A 21676-nucleotide genomic window follows, 5' to 3' on the forward strand; every position below is an offset into this window, starting at 1 on the left:
TTTCTTAGTAAAGTACAGATTCTAGTACTTTTTTGGGTTGAGTCCCGTGCGGGATTCGAACCCACACCTGCTAGGGTGAGGCACCTAATCGCCAGCACACAAAGTCAGCGATCTAACCCACTCAGCCACCGATTAGGTGCCTCACCCTGGCAGGTGTGGGTTCGAATCCCGCACGGGACTCAACCCCAAAAAGTACTAGAATTTGTACTTTACTAAGAAAGTGTTATCCCAAATATAACATTAGTTACATTTGACCACTTTCTAAATGGCATTGTGTTATTCATAGCTTTCGGCCATGGGAGCCGTGCCAATTTACACTTGTCAGGGGCCGGGGGTACTCAAAGTACGTGATCTAGACCACCAGTTGTCGGACTTCCATTTTGTGGAAGGCTCGGTGGCTGAGTGGGTTAGATCGCTGACTTTTTGTGCTGGCGATTAGGTGCCTCACCCTGGCAGGTGTGGGTTCGAATCCCGCACGGGACTCAACCCCAAAAAGCACTAGAATCTGTACTTTACTAAGAAAGTGTTATCCCAAATCTAATTACGTATATGACTCACCATGCTTGAAATTGTAAGCGAACCGGTTTCTCATGTGACTACCTCCAATAACAAGCCTGTGTCTTGTATGACACAATTTAACACAATACCAAACTGAACATTATCTCGACCAAGTATTTGAGAACTGAGATGGAGTTATGTAAGTACATTCATCCGTTTCAAAGGCCAAGGCCATATCGCCAGCCCGCCTCGTCAACACGATGAACACACTCTCACACTTGGTCGTTTTCGCAGGTACGTTTACTGTAACATGTACTTTATATATACACTATGTAATATATTATCATTTAGCATGTTAACGTTCATGTCGACCTGTATACAAGTTATTATCATTGTGCTTGTGTAACTAACAGTCACCATCTCCTTCTGAAGCGAATCCGAGAAGACCCGGGATGTAATTCCCACGCATGCCGTAAAAGGCGACTATGCTTTTACCATCTCCTTCTGAAGCGAATCCGAGAAGACCCGGGATGTAATTCCCACGCATGCCGTAAAAGGCGACTATGCTTGTCGTAAAAGGCGACAAGCGGGATCGGGTAGTCAGGCTCGCTGACTTGGATGATGCATGTCATCGATCGCATGCGGCGGTCTGTAAATAATCTAGTCTGGACCAGACAATTCAGTGATTGACATCATAACTATCGAAGTCAGCGAGCTTGACCACCCGACCCCGTAAGTCGCCTCTGGCGACAAGAATGGTCGCCTTTTGGGAGGTTTAACGAGAACTGTTGGATTTACATTCTAGGAGTTGGTGAGTAAACAAGAAAACATCCAACTTAATGGATACAACTTCTGGTTTATTGCATTTAGCGACGTTTCGAAGTAGATTGTTACGTCGTCATCCAGCTCGATTACAGTATACGAATCCAGATCAAACGTCGCTAAATGCCAGAAACCAGCTGTTATCCACAGAGTTCTGTTTTCTTATCTAACGAGGACGATACCCGTGAAGATCCGGGGTAGAATAGGTCTTCAGCAATCCATGCTTGCCGTAAATGGCGACGATGCATTTCGGAAAAGGCGACTAACGGGATCGGTCAGTTATTCTCGCTGATGTTGTTGATGCATGTCATCGTATCCTAGTTGCGTAGATCGATGCTCATGATGTCAATCACTGAATTGTCTGGTCCAGACTCGATTATTTAGAGACCGTCCTCTTATAGCTGGAATATTGCTGAATGCGGCGTTAAGAGCAAACAAACCAACAAACTAACGAGGACGTTATAACTGAGTATTATATCAGGTCATACCGAGAATGTCATCGTATTGTTGTGTAACGTGTTGAAAGACACGTATGTCGTCGCCCGCTCTGTCCCATACACGTGTGGTTCACAGCTGCTCCACTGAATAATCGTTGAGCAATAGATAATTGGAGTAATCGTTAACGAAAAAGGCTTGCACAGATTTGTTGGATATCCGTCCACGTACACAAACTGCAGTATACGCTTTTGAGTGAGTGAGTGAGTTGGGTCTTACGCCGCTTTTAACAGTATTCCAGTTATATCGCGGCGTGTCAGCTTAATGTGGGAGGAAAGCCCGAAGTGATGCAGGTCTCAGACGTTTACCACTTCGGTGAAACCCACGAGCACGGGTATGGTGCTGACAAACCTAGAAACATAATTGGGGCGATCCGGGATTCGAACCCACAATCATAGGATTCTGGCGTGCCCAAGGGACGCAACTCTGCACAGCGAATCGCGGCGCCTTAGACGACTGGGCCACCCGTGCCCCCATACGCTTTTGAACAGAATGAATATTATATATATCACGCTCAGCATGTCTAACAAGGTCCAATCAAAACGATTCGTGTCAGAGTGTTTACGAACTTTCGTGGCGGAATCACACCCTGGGGTCTGAAAAAAAAAGTTCTATATCACCCACAACGGGTTACAATTCCTGGCTTTGCAAATAAACCTGAAATCAGATCTGTCTTAAACAAGCAGATTTGAGCGGAAGACCTCGTGTGACTGTATGCCTAACATGCGCTGACCAGTCGGATAAACAACGTTGAGTTCTTCATTAATATTCCTGCTGATAAAATTTAATTATTTACAAAAAAAACTTTCCCATAAGCATTTATTAACTTCTTCAAGGTAACATGATGTTATTGTGCCATCCGATAAGTGCTTTATCGGTTGACAACTCGTATATTGTTTATCAGGTCATTTTTCAGTTCCTTATTCAGTTGACAGATCCGCTCACGGGTGACGGGTCCTTTATTGGTACAAAAAGACACAATAAATGGATATTAGAACTTCTTTAATTACTGTAATGACGACGTTTCGGTATAGATCCTTATACCCTTGTCTAGCAAGGCTTTGTCAGTCGTTAACCCGTTTATAAAAGTATTGTCGGATATGCTAGAAAAATACTTTTTGCCCAACAAGATTTTTAAAACAAGATAGAATGTCTAACAGACGGTTGCCATTGACATATCGAGTAACTACCCATCTCCTACCTATCGTGTGTAGTGTTTCAGTCACAATGATTTCTATCGACAATTTTGCAGGAGCAAAATTCGAACGAAAACAGCAAGTTCAGATATATTACAATAATTCTGAAAAGAACTTAAGAAATATGCGACTGTAATAATAATGTAGTCTGTAGGAATTCACGGGTCGGTGTGAGGTCATCACAGGTGAGAGGTGTATGGTTATTGCCCCAGGCTGAAGGCCGTTTCATCCATGCGTGACAACACATCTTTTGAGTTTATCATCACTTTACCTGTACTTTTTCAGGCTAATCACAGTGTCAATGGGGAAAGGCTAGATTAGGTAGATTTGCTTTATCTTGATATATGCTATGTTGTTTCGTATTTATTAAATGAAGCCGGAACAACGCATTTCTTGCATTTCCGAGAGTACAAGTTACAAGTCCTGGACCCTGCGTCAGCCACTTAACTGTTCCATTATTAGACATCTACGCCGCCTTTAATAGTGTTGCCAGCTTCTGTATCAGGTGTCAGCTCAGTTCGTAATTGTCATGTGTCATCTCGCATAATTAATCTTTATTAGTCTTGTCAGTTCCTTTATAATACGCCAGCTCCTCTGTCAAGTGGCAGCTACTGTATCAATAAATATTTTCGGCTACTTTATAGGTTATCAGTTCCTCCATCATTCGTAAGGTCCTTTATCAGTCATCAACTCCTTTATCAGTTGTTAGCTACTGTATAAGTCACCACATGTATCAGTTCTTAGCTACTGTATCAGCCATCAGTTCCTTTATCAGTTGTTAGCTACTGTATCAGTCACCAGCTCCTTTATCAGTTGTTAGCTTCTTTATCAGTCATCAGCTCCTTTATCAGTTGTTAGCTACTGTATCAGCCATCAGCTCCTTTATCAGTTGTTAGCTACTGTATCAGCCATCGGCTCCTTTATCAGTTGTTAGCTTCTTTATCAGTCATCAGCTCCTTTATCAGTTGTTAGCTACTGTATCATCCATCAGCTCCTTTATCAGTTGTTAGCTTCTTTATCAGTCATCAGCTCCTTTATCAGTTATTAGCTTCTTTATCAGTCATCAGCTCCTTTATCAGTTGTTAGCTACTGTATCAGCCTTCAGCTCCTTTATCAGTGGTTAGCTTCTTTATCAGTCATCAGCTCCTTGATCAATCATCCGCTCCTTTATCAGTCATCAGCTCCTTGATCAATCATCAGCTTCTTTATCAGTCATTAGCTCCTTTATAAGTCATCAGCCCCTTTATCAGTTGTTAGCTACTGTATCAGTCATCAGCTCCTTTATCAGTTGTTAGCTTCTTTATCAGTCGTCAGCTCCTTGACCAATCATCCGCTCCTTTATCAGTTATCAGCTCTTTGATCAATCATCAGCTTTTTTATCAGTCATTAGCTCCTTTATCAGTCATCAGCCCCTTTATCAGTTGTTAGCTACTGTATCAGTATTCAACTCCTTTATCAGTTGTTAGCTACTGTATCAGTCACCAGCTCCTTTATCAGTTGTTAGCTACTGCATCAACCATCAGCTCCTTTATCAGTTGTTAGCTTCTTTATCATTTGTTTGCTTCTTTATCAATCATCAGCTTCTTTATTAGTTGTTAGCTTCTTTATCAGTCATCAGCCCCTTTATCAGTTGTTAGTTACTGTATCAGTCATCAGCTCCTTTATCAGTTGTTAGCTACTATATCAGCCATCAGCTCCTTTATCAGTTGTTAGCTTCTTTATCAGCTACCAGCCCCTTTATCAGTTGTTAGCTACTGTATCAGTCGTCAGTTCCTTGATCAATCATCCGCTCCTTTATCAGTCATCAGCTCCTTGATCAATCATCAGCTTCTTTATCAGTCATTAGCTCCTTTATCAGTCATCAGCCCCTTTATCAGTTGTTAGCTACTGTATCAGTCATCAGCTCCTTTATCAGTTGTTGGCTACAGTATCAGCCATCAGCTCCTTTATCAGTTCTTAGCTACTGTATCAGCCATCAGCTCCTTTATCAGTTGTTAGCTTCTTTATCAGTCGTCAGCTCCTTTATCAGTTGTTAGCTACTGTATCAATCATCAGCTTCTTTTTCAGTCATCAGCTCCTTGATCAATCATCAGCTTCTTTATCAGTCATTAGCTCCTTTATCAGTCATCAGCCCCTTTATCAGTTGTTAGCTACTGTATCAATCATCAGCTCCTTTATCAGTTGTTAGCTACTGTATCAGTCACCAGCTCCTTTATCAGTTGTTAGCTTCCTTATCATTTGTTTCCTTCTTTATCAATCATCAGCTTCTTGATCAGTTGTTAGCTCCTTTATCAGTCATCATCTCCTTGATCAATCATCAGCTCCTTTATCAGTTGTTAGCTTCTTTATCAGTCATCAGCTCCTTCATTAGTCATCAGCTCCTTTATCAGACATAAGCGCCTTTATCAGTTGTTGGCTCCTTTATCAGTCATTAGCCCCTTTATCAGTCATCAGCTCCTTTATCTGTCATCAGCTCCTTTATCAGTTGTTATCTTCTTTATCAGTCATCAGCTCCTTTATCAGTTTTTAGCTTCTTTATCATTCATCAGCTCCTTTATCAGTTGTTAGCTTCTTTATCATTCATCAGCTCCTTTATCAGTTGTTAGCTACTGTATCAGTCATCAGCTCCTTTATCAGTGGTCATCAGTCATCAGCTCTTTATTTAGTTGTTAGCTTCTTGATCAATCATCAGCTCCTTTATCAGTTTTTAGCTTCTTTATCATTCATCAGCTCCTTTATCAGTTTTTAGCTTCTTTATCATTCATCAGCTCCTTTATCAGTTGTTAGCTACTGTATCAGTCATCAGCTCCTTTATCAGTGGTCAGGTTCTTTATCAGTCATCAGCTCCTTTATCAGTTGTTAGCTTCTTTATCAGTCATCAGCTCCTTTATCAGTAGTCAGCTCCTTTATCATTCGTTTGCTTCTTTATCATTCATCAGCTCCTTTATCAGTTGTTAGCTACTGTAGCAGTCATCAGCTCCTTTATTAGTTGTTAGCTTCTTTATCAGTCATCAACTCCTTTATCAGTTGTTAGCTTCTTTATCAATCACCATCTCCTTGATCAATCATCAGCTCCTTTATCAGTTGTTAGCTTCTTTATCAGTCATCAGCTCTTTGATCAATCATCAGCTCCTTTATCAGTTGTTAGCTTCTTTATCACTCATCAGCACCTTTATCAGTTGTTTGCTTCTTTATCAGTCATCAGCTCCTGTATTAGTTGTTAGCTTCTTTGTCAGTCATCAGCTCCTTTATCAGTTGTTAGCGTCTTTATCAGTTATCAGCTCCTTTATTAGTTGTTAGCTTCTTTATCAGTCATCATCTCCATGAACAATCATCAGATCCTTTATCATTTGGTTGCCTCATCAATCATCATCTCCTTCATCAATCATCAGCTCCTTTATCAGTTATCAGCTCCTTTATCAGTCATCAGCTCCTTTATCATTTGTTGGCTCCTTTATCAGTCATTTGCCCCTTTATCAGTCATCATCTCCTTTATCAATCATTAACTTCTTTATCAGTCATCAGCTCCTTCATCAATCATCAGCTCCTTTATCAGTCATAAGCGCCTTTATCATTTGTTGGCTCCGTTATCAGTCATTAGCCCCTTTATCAATCATCAGCTCCTTTATCAGTCATCAGCTTCTTTATCAGTCATCAGCTCCTTTATCAGTCATTGGCTCATTATCAGTTGTTAGCTGTTATATGGTAGTGTAATTGATTGTTAAACAATGATTGAAACTGTATTACGTCGTTTCTGTGAAAGTTCATTGCATTGTATTTTGACAATGATTAGTTGTCATGAATAATTATTATTCTCGTCATTGTCATTTCCACTGCTCTCACATTTTATACTGCCATTGAATATTGCACTACCACTCTATTGTGTACGGACCACTGTAGTTGCTGTGCAGTAATTTGTATTGATTTGAAAACCTAGTGAATTGTGTGATCCAACGGTTGATTGTATATTCATGGTTTCACACTAAGTTCTTTTACGTACATATTTCTGGGTTAAGATATTGTTTAAATTTGGGAATCAACAGGCAACATAGCACCTTTATCAGTTTTCAGCCCTTTATCAGTTATCAGCTCATTCAAGAATTTTGTCTCTTTTTTATCATTCATCAGCTCCTTTATAATAATGTCACCTTCCTTATCACATATCACCCCCTTAATCAGTTATCAGTTCCATTATCAGATATCGGGTCCTTTATCAGTTGCCAGCATCTGTATCAGTTGTCATTCCTTTATCAGCTGTTACCTTCTTCATTAGTTATCGGTTCCTGTATCAGAAATAAGTGAAGCCAATTTCTGGTGTCCCCCGCCGTGATATTGCTGGAATATTGCTAAAAGCGGCGTAAAACCATACTCACTCACTCACTGTATCAGATGTCAGCTCTTTTATCAGTTATCAGTTCCTTTTTCAGGCGTGAGTGTTTATGTCGAAGTAACGTGATGGGGTGATATACCAATGATGAAAGTAAATGCGAATCTTTAATCATAAGATCTCAGCTCGCATACGAGTTGCTACCTGGTCTCTCCGGTGACTCGTGCCCCGATATAAAGATTTGTTACAAATAAATCATTCAAGTTTTCAACAGTACTTTCACGCCACCTTTTTCAGTTACTGCCACAGTTGTCATAGCTGCGGGGGACTTGTCATTTATCCGGACAACTCTTCAGGAGCATTTTTCACAGGCAAGGCATCACGTGAGCAATCCAGGTTATAAACTCAAAAGCAGAGAATTCATTTCAAACGAATTCAAGAAGTATGGCCTGGAGACTCACAAGCACAACTTCAAGGGGGAAAATGAGGTAAGATGTATTTGAGTTACGATAATAACATTTCCTTCCCCGATCTACGTGGGTGCCATCCCCGTCCTGAAAATAACAGCAAAATGAGACGTGCAATATTGTACCTGAAGCCACGTCTGAATTCTGATTTGGAAACAAAGATTAGAACCCCATACACTTTCTGCGTAAGAAGCGACTTACAAGAAGAGCGCGTGGTGAAAATGTGTGATCTGACTGATCATGCCTAGACCTTTCTTCATGCTATCAACCACTGGTTTGTTTAATAACATTATTAGTCAGCAGTTGTGATGAAATGTAGTAATAGTGCTGATGGCTGCTTATGATGATTCAAAAGGTTATAACCTGAAAGTAACTTGTTAATTCAACGTCACGATAACGGGGATCCCATTAATATTAATTCGGAGTGTAAGTCTAATTCACTAGCACAGGTACAGTGCTAAAACTTCAAGGATAATAATTGGGGTATCGGAATAATTTTCGACAGATTATGTTGTGATAATTAAGATGGGGAACTGTTTGTTTAAGGCGGTGTGCAAAATTGCTCCCCTTTGATCCCACATCTGCCATGATTTGAGCCCCATACCCTGAAACTGGCGTTAGTTCCCACTCACTCACTCACTCACTCACTCACTCACTCACTCACTCACTCACTCAATCACCCAAACCAATCACCCACTCACTCACTCACTCACTCACTCATCTGATACCAACGTTACCGTGTTCATGCAGGTTGCCGCTGTCAATGTTATCGGTATCCATAGGGGTGCGACGTTCAACACAAGTGATGACAAGGTCTTCGGTATCGGCGCTCACTACGACACCATGCGCAACACGACAGGTGAATAAAGATTGCCAATTTAGCACTATAAAACAAAATCACGACAGGAACACCAGAGGTGGGCTTCCCTCATTGTAACCATGTAAGGAATCGAACCTTGGCCATCGTCGTGATGAGCGAACGCTTTAATCACTAGGCTGCAACATGCCGATGTTGATGATGCAATAACCGCATTCATGGAATCAAATTCCCAACTCCTAATCTTGTCAAGAGGGGGCTTAGATCTTTGATTTGAATATCATAGATCTTGATGTCTGCTGCAGCTTTTCGTTGCAGCTGAACTTACCAGTACATCTCAGCACAGAGCTAGAGCAACCTCGGTCAGACAACCGACTATGATAATTTTTATTTCCAAAGGTGGTCAATCATCCAAATTGGTTTCTTATAGGAACTCGTGAAGATCAAGGTAAAAGACGACAAACGGGATCGGGTGGTCAGGCTCGCTGACACAGTGGATGCATGTCATCGTATCCCAGTTGTGTTGATCAATGCTCATTGTGTCATTGAGTCAATCCACTTCCAGTTCAATTTGGCCCCACTGTGCAGAGTTGCGTCCCTTGGGCACGCAAGAAACCGAGTCTCTTTTTATGGAACAATTTTATACCCATTTACCGATTACTTTTTACAAACTGTTGCAGGAACGTGTGATGGTTTAATGGACATAATCAAATTTAACAGTTCTTTCAAATTTCCAGTTACATAAAACAAAACTCGGTATAGTTTCTTTTGCCTCTCAGTTTGTATGTGTTTTGTCCAGTGAAGATCCGGTTGGCACTGGTCTTCAGCAGCCCATGATTGTTATACACTGTAAGAGGCGAATAACGGGATCGGGCGGTCCGGCTTGCTGACTTATCCCAATTGCGTGGATCGATAAAGGATTGTCTGGTCCAGACTCGATTATTTACAAACCGAGGTCACATAGCTGGAATATTGCTGAGTTCGGCGTTACAAAACAATCAATCAATATTACAGAAATGCCATATCTGTTTATATCAGAAGAGTAAATGCTGTTTGTTACATTGGTTTCTGTTGTCTTTACAAGGTGTGGATGACAACGGAAGTGCAATGGCTGCCCTGCTGACTGCTGCAAAGGCTTTGTCTACAAGTCAGAGGAACTATACTATCATGTTCGTGGCGTTTGACCTTGAGGAGTGGGAGGAAGGTCAGTATTCGGTATACACCCTGTCTGACTGAAACATTGTATTAGTGTTATATAGACTCCCAACATCTTCTCTGGCTGAAACATTGTAGTAGTGTTACCCAGAGGTCCTACACTATCCAGCTGAAACATTGTAGTAGTGTTTTCAGAGGCCTCAGACTGTCTAGCTGTCTGAAATATTTTAGAGTGTTATACAGAGACCCTGCACTGTCTAGCTGTCTGAAAGATTCTAGTAGTGTTATAAAGAGGCCCCACACTGTCTAGCTGTCTGAAAGATTCTAGTAGTGTTATATAGAGGCCCCACACTGTCTAGCTGTCTGAAAGATTCTAGTAGTGTTATAAAGAGGCCCCACACTGTCTAGCTGTCTGAAAGATTTTACGAGTGTTGTACATAGGCCCCACACTGTCTAGCTGTCTGAAAGATTCTAGTAGTGTTATATAGAGGCCCCACACTGTCTAGCTGTCTGAAAGATTCTAGTAGTGTTGTACAGAGACCCTGCACTGTCTAGCTGTCTAAAAGATTCTAGTAGTGTTATAAAGAGGCCCCACACTGTCTAGCTGTCTGAAAGATTTTAGAGTGTTATAAAGAGGCCCCACACTGTCTAGCTGTCTGAAAGATTCTAGTAGTGTTATATAGAGGCCCCACACTGTCTAGCTGTCTAAAAGATTCCAGTGGTGTTATATAGAGGCCCCACACTGTCTAGCTGTCTGAAAGATTCTAGTAGTGTTATATAGAGGCCCCACACTGTCTAGCTGTCTGAAAGATTCTAGTAGTGTTATATAGAGGCCCCACACTGTCTAGCTGTCTGAAAGATTCTAGTAGTGTTATATAGAGGCCCCACACTGTCTAGCTGTCTGAAAGATTCTAGTAGTGTTATAAAGAGGCCCCACACTGTCTAGCTGTCTGAAAGATTTTAGAGTGTTATAAAGAGGCCCCACACTGTCTAGCTGTCTGAAAGATTCTAGTAGTGTTATATAGAGGCCCCACACTGTCTAGCTGTCTAAAAGATTCCAGTGGTGTTATATAGAGGCCCCACACTGTCTAGCTGTCTGAAAGATTCTAGTAGTGTTATATAGAGGCCCCACACTGTCTAGCTGTCTGAAAGATTCTAGTAGTGTTATATAGAGGCCCCACACTGTCTAGCTGTCTGAAAGATTCTAGTAGTGTTATATAGAGGCCCCACACTGTCTAGCTGTCTGAAAGATTCTAGTAGTGTTATAAAGAGGCCCCACACTGTCTAGCTGTCTGAAAGATTTTAGAGTGTTATAAAGAGGCCCCACACTGTCTAGCTGTCTGAAAGATTCTAGTAGTGTTATATAGAGGCCCCACACTGTCTAGCTGTCTGAAAGATTCTAGTAGTGTTATACATAGGCCTCACACTGTCTAGCTGTCTGAAAGATTCCAGTGGTGTTATATAGAGGCCCCACACTGTCTAGCTGTCTGAAAGATTCTAGTAGTGTTATATAGAGGCCCCACACTGTCTGGCTGTCTGAAAGATTCTAGTAGTGTTATATAGAGGCCCCACACTGTCTAGCTGTCTGAAAGATTCCAGTGGTGTTATATAGAGGCCCCACACTGTCTAGCTGTCTGAAAGATTCTAGTAGTGTTATAAAGCGGCCCCACACTGTCTAGCTGTCTGAAAGATTTTAGAGTGTTATAAAGAGGCCCCACACTGTCTAGCTGTCTGAAAGATTCTAGTAGTGTTATATAGAGGCCCCACACTGTCTAGCTGTCTAAAAGATTCCAGTGGTGTTATATAGAGGCCCCACACTGTCTAGCTGTCTGAAAGATTCTAGTAGTGTTATACATAGGCCCCACACTGTCTAGCTGTCTGAAAGATTCTAGTAGTGTTATATAGAGGCCCCACACTGTCTAGCTGTCTGAAAGATTCTAGTAGTGTTATATAGAGGCCCCACACTGTCTAGCTGTCTGAAAGATTCTAGTAGTGTTATATAGAGGCCCCACACTGTCTAGCTGTCTGAAAGATTCTAGTAGTGTTATAAAGAGGCCCCACACTGTCTAGCTGTCTGAAAGATTTTAGAGTGTTATAAAGAGGCCCCACACTGTCTAGCTGTCTGAAAGATTCTAGTAGTGTTATATAGAGGCCCCACACTGTCTAGCTGTCTGAAAGATTCTAGTAGTGTTATATAGAGGCCCCACACTGTCTAGCTGTCTGAAAGATTCTAGTAGTGTTATACATAGGCCCCACACTGTCTAGCTGTCTGAAAGATTCTAGTAGTGTTATATAGAGGCCCCACACTGTCTAGCTGTCTGAAAGATTCTAGTAGTGTTATATAGAGGCCCCACACTGTCTAGCTGTCTGAAAGATTCTAGTAGTGTTATATAGAGGCCCTGCACTGTCTAGCTGTCTGAAAGATTTTAGAGTGTTATAAAGAGGCCCCACACTGTCTAGCTGTCTAAAAGATTCCAGTGGTGTTATATAGAGGCCCCACACTGTCTAGCTGTCTGAAAGATTCTAGTAGTGTTATACATAGGCCCCACACTGTCTAGCTGTCTGAAAGATTCTAGTAGTGTTATATAGAGGCCCCACACTGTCTAGCTGTCTGAAAGATTCTAGTAGTGTTATATAGAGGCCCCACACTGTCTAGCTGTCTGAAAGATTCTAGTAGTGTTATATAGAGGCCCTGCACTGTCTAGCTGTCTGAAAGATTCTAGTAGTGTTATAAAGAGGCCCCACACTGTCTAGCTGTCTGAAAGATTTTAGAGTGTTATAAAGAGGCCCCACACTGTCTAGCTGTCTGAAATATTCTAGTAGTGTTATAAAGAGGCCCCACACTGTCTAGCTGTCTGAAAGATTCTAGTAGTGTTATATAGAGGCCCCACACTGTCTAGCTGTCTAAAAGATTCCAGTGGTGTTATATAGAGGCCCCACACAGTCTAGCTGTCTGAAAGATTCTAGTAGTGTTATAAAGAGGCCCCACACTGTCTAGCTGTCTGAAAGATTCTAGTAGTGTTATATAGAGGCCCCACACTGTCTAACTGTCTGAAAGATTCCAGTGGTGTTATATAGAGGCCCCACACTGTCTAGCTGTCTGAAAGATTTAACGATTGTTATACATAGGCCTCACACTGTCTAGCTGTCTGAAAGATTCTAGCGGTGTTATATAGAGGCCCGACACTATCTAGTTGAAACATTGTAGTAATGTTATATAGAGGCCCTACACTGTCTCGCTGAAACATTGTAGTAGTGTTCTATAAAGGCCCTACACTCGCTAGTTGAAACATTGTAGTAGTGTTATATAGAGGCCCCACACTATCGAGATGAAACATTGGGGTAGTGTTATATAGAGGCCCCACACTGTCTGGCTGAAACATTGAAGTGGTGTTATTATGTGGCCCACACTGTCTGGCTGCCTGAAACATTTTAGTGTTACCCAGAGGCCCTGCTCTGTCTAGCTGAAACGTTGTACCAGTGTTATATATAGGCCCCACACTGTCTAGCTGAAACATTGTAGTAGTGTTATACAGAGGCCTCACACTGTCTACCTGAAACATTGTAGTAGTGTTATACAGAGGCCTCACACTGTCTACCTGAAACATTGTAGTAGTGTTATACAGAGGCCCCACACTGTCTAGCTGAAACATTGTAGTAGTGTTATACAGAGACCCCATACTGTCTACCTGAAACATTGTAGTAGTGTAATACAGAGGCCTCACAGTGTCTACCTGAAACATTGTAGTAGTGTTATACAGAGGCCCCACACTGTCTAGCTGAAACATTGTAGTAGTGTTATACAGAGACCCCATACTGTCTAGCTGAAACATTGTAGTAGTGTTATACAGAGACCCCATACTGTCTACCTGAAACATTGTAGTAGTGTTATACAGAGGCCTCACAGTGTCTACCTGAAACATTGTAGTAGTGTTATACAGAGGCCCCACACTGTCTAGCTGAAACATTGTAGTAGTGTTATACAGAGACCCCATACTGTCTAGATGAAACATTGTAGTAGTGTTATACAGAGACCCCATACTGTCTAGATGAAACATTGTAGTAGTGTTATACAGAGGCCCCACACCATCTAGCTGAAACATTGTAGTAGTGTTATACTGAGGACAAACACTGTCTACCTGAAACATTGTAGTAGCGTTATTCAGAGGACCCACAGTGTCTAGCTGAAACATTGTAGTAGTGTTATACAGAGACCCCACACTGTCTAGCTGAAACATTGTAGTAGTGTTATACAGAGGCCCCACACTGTCTACCTGAAACATTGTAGTAGCGTTATACAGAGGCCCCACACTGTCTAGCTGAAACATTGTAGTAGTGTAATATAGAGGCCCCACACTGTCTAGCTGAAACATTGTAGTAGTGTAATATAGAGGCCCCACACTGTCTAGCTGAAACATTGTAATAGTGTTTTACAGAGGCCCCACACTGTCTACCTGAAACATTGTAGTAGCGTTAAACAGAGGACCCACAATTCTAGCTGAAACATTGTATTAGCGTTAAACAGAGGACCCACAATTCTAGCTGAAACATTGTAGTAGCTTTATATAGAGGACCCACACTGTCTACCTGAAACATTGTAGTAGCGTTATACAGAGGCCCCTCGCTGTCTAGCTGAAACATTTTAGTAGCGTTAAACAGAGGACCCACAATTTTCGCTGAAACATTGTAGTAGCGTTATACAGAGGACCCACACCATCTAGCTGAAACATTGTAGTCGTGTTATACTAAGATTCAGCAGCCCATCAGCAGCAGAAGGCGATATTATTTCTTTTCCTGGTATTTTGGGGGTGATTAACATTGAAGTGGTTAACATCAGATGCGGACAAAGCGTGTTCTGAAACTGGGTGTGGAAGTGAGGCCTTCATCACCTCCTGGATCCCTACCTACTGGGCAACACCCCCAGTATTTGCCGGCTTCATCGTCATGGACACAATCATGAACTTCAACGAGATCCAGGAGACTCAGGCTCTGCCAGTCGGTCTAAGCGTGGTGAGAACATAACTCAGGCCTAGTGTTCCAGACGCCTGCTCAGTTTTCTGGTTGGGCAACACTCTAAGCAGCTAAATATGTATTGTTCACTTCTCTAAATCAGTTTTACAAGAAGTACTTGCTCGTGTTTGAATCCGCGGTGCAGAGTTGCACCCCTTTGGCATGTCAGAAGCTAGTGATCATTGATTCGAATCCCGGTTTGATTGTTTGTTTATGTTTGTCAGCACCATTACCGTCCTCGTAGTGCATCAAAGTGGTAAAACCTGCAACACACCAGGCTTTCCTCACAGAATAAACTGACACGCCATGATATAACTGGAATACTGTTCAAAGCGGCATTAATCTCACTCACTCACTCATACAATGCATTCCTTTGTTACAGCTGTTTCCTAACACCACACGGAGTATCGCCTCTGATAACCACCAGGGGGACTTTCTAGCTTGCATCTCACGTGGCTACGATGCTCCTTTGGTCCGAGTATTTGAAGAGGCGTTCAAGCAATCGGGAGAGGCGAAGTTTGAGCTGGAGGTTTTCGTCATTAAATCCTTGCAGGAGAAGATGCTATCGGCTAATGATGCCCACACCTACTCAGTATTGCTCCGAAGTGACCATGCGCGGTTCTGGAAAAAGGGAATAACAGCAATATTCCTGACGGACACAGGTAGGACAACATTAGGATGTGTTAGAAACTTCATTCGTGAAAAATGAACCTTGTGCGATGATTCTTGTCACCATTTCTGGAATATTTCGAATTTATTTTTTGTGCAAATTGTCCCGGGTAATACTGATAGGGAGGGACATGCAATCCCTTTACATCTGGTGTCATCACTGATTTTCAGTGATCCATTCATATAATTTACACCGCTATTTTGTGTGTGTGTGTGTGTTGATGATGATGATGGAGATTTAACAAGCGCTTCCTGAGGCTTCCTTCCGATTTCTGGTGTGTGTGTGTGTGTGTGTTTGGTGTGTGCGAGTGGTCTGTGTGCTCTGTGTGTGTGTGTGCGTGGTGTATGCGTGCGTGGTGTGTGTGTGTGTGTGTGTGTGTGTGTGTGTGTGTGTGTGTGTGTGTGTGTGTGCGTGCAACTAGCTTGTAAAAACATCTTACAAATCGGACAACAAACACGTCAAAATTATCATTGCCACAAACGATACAGAAAAAATAAAATCACGATGCCTGTTTATTTATCATGCCTATGAAAGAAGAAAGTATTATTAAACACTGTTTAAAATGATGTATATTGCCACTACCATACTTGTAAATTGTTATTTGTACATGGGCCCATGGCCCACATACCGAATTCAGTATTGATTGATTGACTGACAAAACACAGTTCTACTCTTGTCATGCGACGGCGGCATCTGAACGAACCAGAAAATCAAGTGATGACCAGACATCCAGTCACAATCAGTTGCCTTGGAAATTCAAGTATTTGTTCCATTATTCAAGGCGACCAGATCCATAACATGTCTATGGGTTGGTATCACCAGTATACACTGCAATAACATTTCGTACACAATAGATTTTACACACGGTGGAACACAAATTTATAATTGAATAACATTAGATGTCTTAGACATGATGTAAGTGGGGATCTAAGATACCCATAAGCGTTGTAACGACTATTGGTATGTACATGTAAAGGACAATGGTAAACAGCATTAGTTTATGATACTCTATTCCTTCAGCGAACTACCGAGGGTATATGAGTACGTGCTACCATCAACAATGTGACAACATGAGTCGCATAACGGACGACATGATCATGTCAGTTGCCAAGACAGCTCGCGCCCTCGTAGCAACCGGAAACAAAATGGCGCCTCCCCTTCCTGGTGACGTTGGATCAGGTAATTCATAAATGAAAGATGATTATTTGTTTGTTTACCAATAAAACTCCGCAAAGGAGTGTGAATTGGTCTTTAGAAACCTGTGCTTGCCATAAGAGGCGACTAACGGGATCGGGTGGTAAGGCTCCCTGACTTGGTTGATGCATGTCATCGTATCCCAATTGTGTGGATCGATGCTCATGATGTCAATCTCTGGATTGTCTGGTCCAGATTCCATTTTTACAGACCGCGGAATAGCTGGAATATTGCTGAGTGCGACGTTAAACAAAAAACAAACAAATCATTGCTTGTGGTCAAATTTGGGTAGGGTTCGTTCCGAAAGCATCACTCGTTAACCGTTCAATATGCCTTCATCAAACTTTGCATACACATCACGCAAGTGCTGAAAGGTCTTTTTTCTTAATGGTGTATCTTTTGCTTTTCCGAGGCATCTACCATCCCACCAACCATCCTCCCACCTACCATCCTTCCACCAACCATCCTCCCATCTACCATCCTCCCATCTACCATCCTCCCATCTACCATCCTCACGCCAACCATCCTCCCTCCTACCAGCCTCCCACCTATCATCTTCCCATCTACCATCCTCCCATCTACCATCCTCCCACCTACCATCTTCCCGCCAACCATCCTCCCATCTACCATCCTCCCACCTACCATCCTCCCATCTACCATCCTCCCACCTACCATCCTCCCATCTACCATCCTCCAAACTACCATCCTCCCATCTACCATCCTCCCGCAAACAATCCCCCACCAACCATCCTCCCATCTACCATCCTACCATCCTCCCACCTACCATCCTCCTATCTACCAGCCTCCCATCTACCATCTTCCCGCCAACCACCCTCCCATCTACCATCCTCCCACCTACCACCCTCCCATCTACCATCCTCCCGCCAACCATCCTCCCACCTACCATCCTCCCATCTACCATCCCTCCCATCTACCACCCTCCCATCTACCATCCCTCCAATCTACCACCCTCCCATCTACCACCCTCCCATCTACCATCTTCCCGCCAACCATCATCCCATCTCCCATCCTACCACCTACCATCCTCCCGCCTACCATCCTCCCACCAACCATCCTCCCATCTACCATCCTCCCACCTACCATCCTCCCACCAACCATCCTCCCACCTACCACCCTCCCATCTACCATCCTCCCGCCAACCATCCTCCCACCTACCATCCTCCCACCAACCATCCTCCCACCTACGATCCTCCCATCTACGATCCCTCCCATCTACCACCCTCCCATCTACCATCCTCCCACCTACGATCCTCCCATCTACGATCCCTCCCATCTACCATCCTCCCACCAACCATCCTCCCACCTACGATCCTCCCATCTACGATCCCTCCCATCTACCATCCTCCCATCTACCATCCTCCCACCTACGATCCTCCCATCTACGATCCTCCCATCTACCATCCTCCCACCAACCATCCTCCCATCTACCATCCTCCCACCTACCATCCTCCCACCAACCATCCTCCCACCTACCACCCTCCCATCTACCATCCTCCCATCTACCATCCTCCCACCTACCATCCTCCCACCAACCATCCTCCCACCAACCATCCTCCCATCTACCATCCTCCCACCTACCATCCTCCCACCAACCATCCTCCCATCTACCATCCTCCCACCTACCATCCTCCCACCTACCATCCTACCACCTACCATCCTCCCATCTACCATCCTCCCATCTACCATCCTCCCACCTACCATCCTCTGACCAACCATCCTATTACCTACCATCCTCCCACCTACCACCCTACCAACCACCATCCTCCCACCTACCATCCTCCAGCCTCTTTACCTCAAAAGAACTTTAATTCAAACATTTGACTTTCAGCCGAACGCTTTGGGATGTCCAGTCTCATGTGGCTTCTTGTGATCATCCCGGTGTTGACCTACATATAGAAATATCTACATGACGCCATGTTGTCATAAGTGCAGTACCTGTGTTATGCCCGCAGAGGTCGTCCCAATTGCCTAGATCGATGCTTTATGGTGTGAAACACTGGATTATCTGGTCCTGGCTCGATTATTTACAGACCGCCGTCAGGTAGCTGAAATATTGCAGAGTGCGGCGTTAAACAACAAACCGTCAAACAATTTTGAAAGAGAGGCCCTTTCTCTTTTCCACAGTACAATGATCGTGGGGTTCGAATCCCAGATTTCCTCCGATTATCACCCCTGTTTTAACCAAACCGTCAAAAACAGAAATACTATTCGAAGCGGGTTAAAAACTCCAAACTCTTATTCTTGTCGTAGTAATTGCATTTCTATTTCTAAGACTCGAAATAAAATCAGCTGAAACTGATCACTGAAATGTTTGTTTGATGAATAAAATACGGCCTGAGGAAACATGCATTTGATCCATACAAGAATGTATACTTGTAACGGTGATACTAGTATGTGGCAAACCTTACGTGGCCCTTTCGATATTGTAACATCGTTTGTGCAACGGTCTCTTCCTGAATGAGACTTGGGCAGTGACACATCGCAAAACAACATCCCAGCCTAACCCACTCCGATTTATGGACCTGGTCAGTACCGACTGACGCGTTTACACCAGGGAAGGTCGGGTAGCCTAGTGGTTGAAGCGTTCGCTCGTCACGCCGAAGACCCGGGTTCGATTCCCGACATGGGCACAATGTGTGAAGCTCATTTCTGGTGCCCCCCGCCGTGATATTGCTGGAATATTACTAAAAGCGGCGTAAAACCTTACTCACTCGTTTACATCACAACAGGAGGGATTACTAACCGTGCATAAATGTGGGGCATATTTTATCAGATGGCTACGGATTTTTTCTCTCAAATTGAAATCGATGGTCGCAAAAAAAAACTTCAACGGCCCAGGCTCAGTTTCTCTCAAAATGTCAATATGAAATTTAGATTATATAATGAATTTAATGAGACTGTCTAGTGGATGCCCAGCTTTGGCACAAACACAGTATCTTAAGCTCGATCATTTTATTACCGTCTTCACCATGCTTGTGGTTTTGACACAGAGGTCCATCCATGGTACGACCCGGAATATGTAGATGGCGTCATGGAAAATGATAAATACAAAATCCTTTGGAATAGGCCCGTATACAGCCTCAGACGTATCCATCGTATCCCAATTACGTCGATCGATGCTCATGATTTCAATCACTGGATTGTCTGGTCCAGACTCCATTAATTTCAAACAACCGTCATATAGCTGTAATTATTGCTGAGTGCGGCGTTAAACAACAATATTAAACTTATACAATTTTATAATTTTTCCCATGCTGGGAGCACAACTGCCTAGTTTTCGTATTATTTGCTCCTAACCTTGGACTAAAAACACCCATCCAATTCTTGGATGCTCGGGCAGCCGAAGCTACTCGTGCAATAAGGGTATATCAATATACCGACGGCATGTCAGACACCACAGAATTGCCACGACTGACACCCGAACAACGCGAACGGGGCCTAGGAATGATACAGATGGCAGCCACCCATGCCCCCATTGCTGATGCAACGTTACAGACAGGCCAGTCAGACAGACCAAGAACAGGCAGACCCAGGGTAACTACGCCCAATGAAGAGATTGAGATGGGCCCGTGACACACAGAAGGTCGGCTTCACTGATGAAAGCCGGTTCTATCTGCCCAGAACTGGTTGAAGACAACGTTTTTGCTGCCGAAGGGAAGAATGGACGACGGCATGTTGAGGTCAGGGGGTCGTGCTGTATGGTGGAGAGGGTGGTATAGTGTGAGGAGGGGTTTGTGGTCAGGAGATAACGCCACAAGTTTGGCAATTCAGCGTTACATGGATGACATTCTTCGTCCGATTGTCCTACCATTTCTACAGAGCTGCCAGGTGGTGTCCTTTATCAGCATGGCAACGCCAGACAGCCAAAGTCCGAATCGTACAGCTTTCGTGCAGCCAACAACGCCAACCTGTTGCCGTGGCGTGCACACTACCCAGACATGTCCCCATGGAACACCTCTGGGATGCCATGGATCCTCGTGTTCGACAGTGACCCCATCCCCCTGCAGGTATCTTGCTTACTCCGGATTATATTGGGGGTCGTCTCCAAAGCAAAGAGTAAATAAGTCAGGGTTCCCACAGTTAGATAGTATGACATAACCAGCATGAGCGTGTACATTGATGTACAGCACGGTTAATTTTCATTACAATATCCAAACTGGCAAGGTGTATATATTTTGAATGTTGTAACCCTGATCTAACAACGTTTGTGCAAAAGACGTATGACGCTCTTTGAAATCTTCTTAAAAAGAGTATGATCCATTTTACCTCGACATTTGTGAAATGTAGACACCAAAGGCTGGCGCTGCTGGAATATTGCTCGATATAAAGGGAAGATTGACAGTAGAAACATATGTGGCGTTGTTTTCGTCTTGTCATACAGTCTTGTGGAGATTGTTTTGTGCATGCAATAAGATTTAGGGGCTATTCACATAAGACGGGTACATTTCAAGTGTAATTGAGTATTAGACATCACTGTCGTATTTCTTTAAGTGCAGAAAGTATTTCGAGCAGACTTCTATTTGTTTGTCAGTCAATTCGTGTCCAACGCCTTGCGAGAACACCCGCATTGTTTGTGTTGACAAAGGAGAGCATGCATGGGGAAGTACTTCCCGCTTCCCGCATGCTATTAGCATTGAATTATATGGAGCTGCTCAACGTAACATATTGACTCTTTTTATTTGGGACGGGTGTTTTCCTTCAGGGAACCGGTTATATTTAAATAGAACTAGGAACCTTCTGAATAATACGAATACTCTTGTCTAACTGTCCTTCACCACTTCGTGTCGTGTATGGTATTGCGTAACACCGTACTGACGTGACAAGTTTACTCTCTCTGTATGCAGTAGTAGTATTGGTGTTACAGTTGCGGTGGTTACAGTAGTCGTAGTTCTAGACATTACCTGGTATTGTTTGTTTGTTGTTTAACGCCGGACTCAGCAATGTTCCAGCTATATGACTGCGTCTGTAAATAATCGAGTCTGGACCAGCAAAGCCATTGATTGA

The 21676-nt window shown here is 43.2% G+C and overlaps 1 protein-coding gene and 1 pseudogene across 1 annotated transcript; both read left to right on the top strand.

Moving 5' to 3' along the window:
- The first annotated feature begins 695 nt into the window (after positions 1-695).
- LOC139464300 (uncharacterized) lies at positions 696-18981 on the top strand (annotated as a pseudogene).
- LOC139465071 (uncharacterized) lies at positions 17039-18493 on the top strand. Its single transcript, XM_071246769.1, is given in 3 exon segments — positions 17039-17377; positions 17454-17676; positions 17679-18493. Coding segments are annotated over 3 exon segments (1377 nt in total).
- Positions 18982-21676: the final 2695 nt, after the last annotated feature.

Source organism: Haliotis cracherodii, unplaced genomic scaffold (assembly GCF_022045235.1).
Source record: "Haliotis cracherodii isolate W230 unplaced genomic scaffold, xgHalCrac1.p SCAF_17, whole genome shotgun sequence".
NCBI lineage: Eukaryota > Metazoa > Mollusca > Gastropoda > Lepetellida > Haliotidae > Haliotis > Haliotis cracherodii.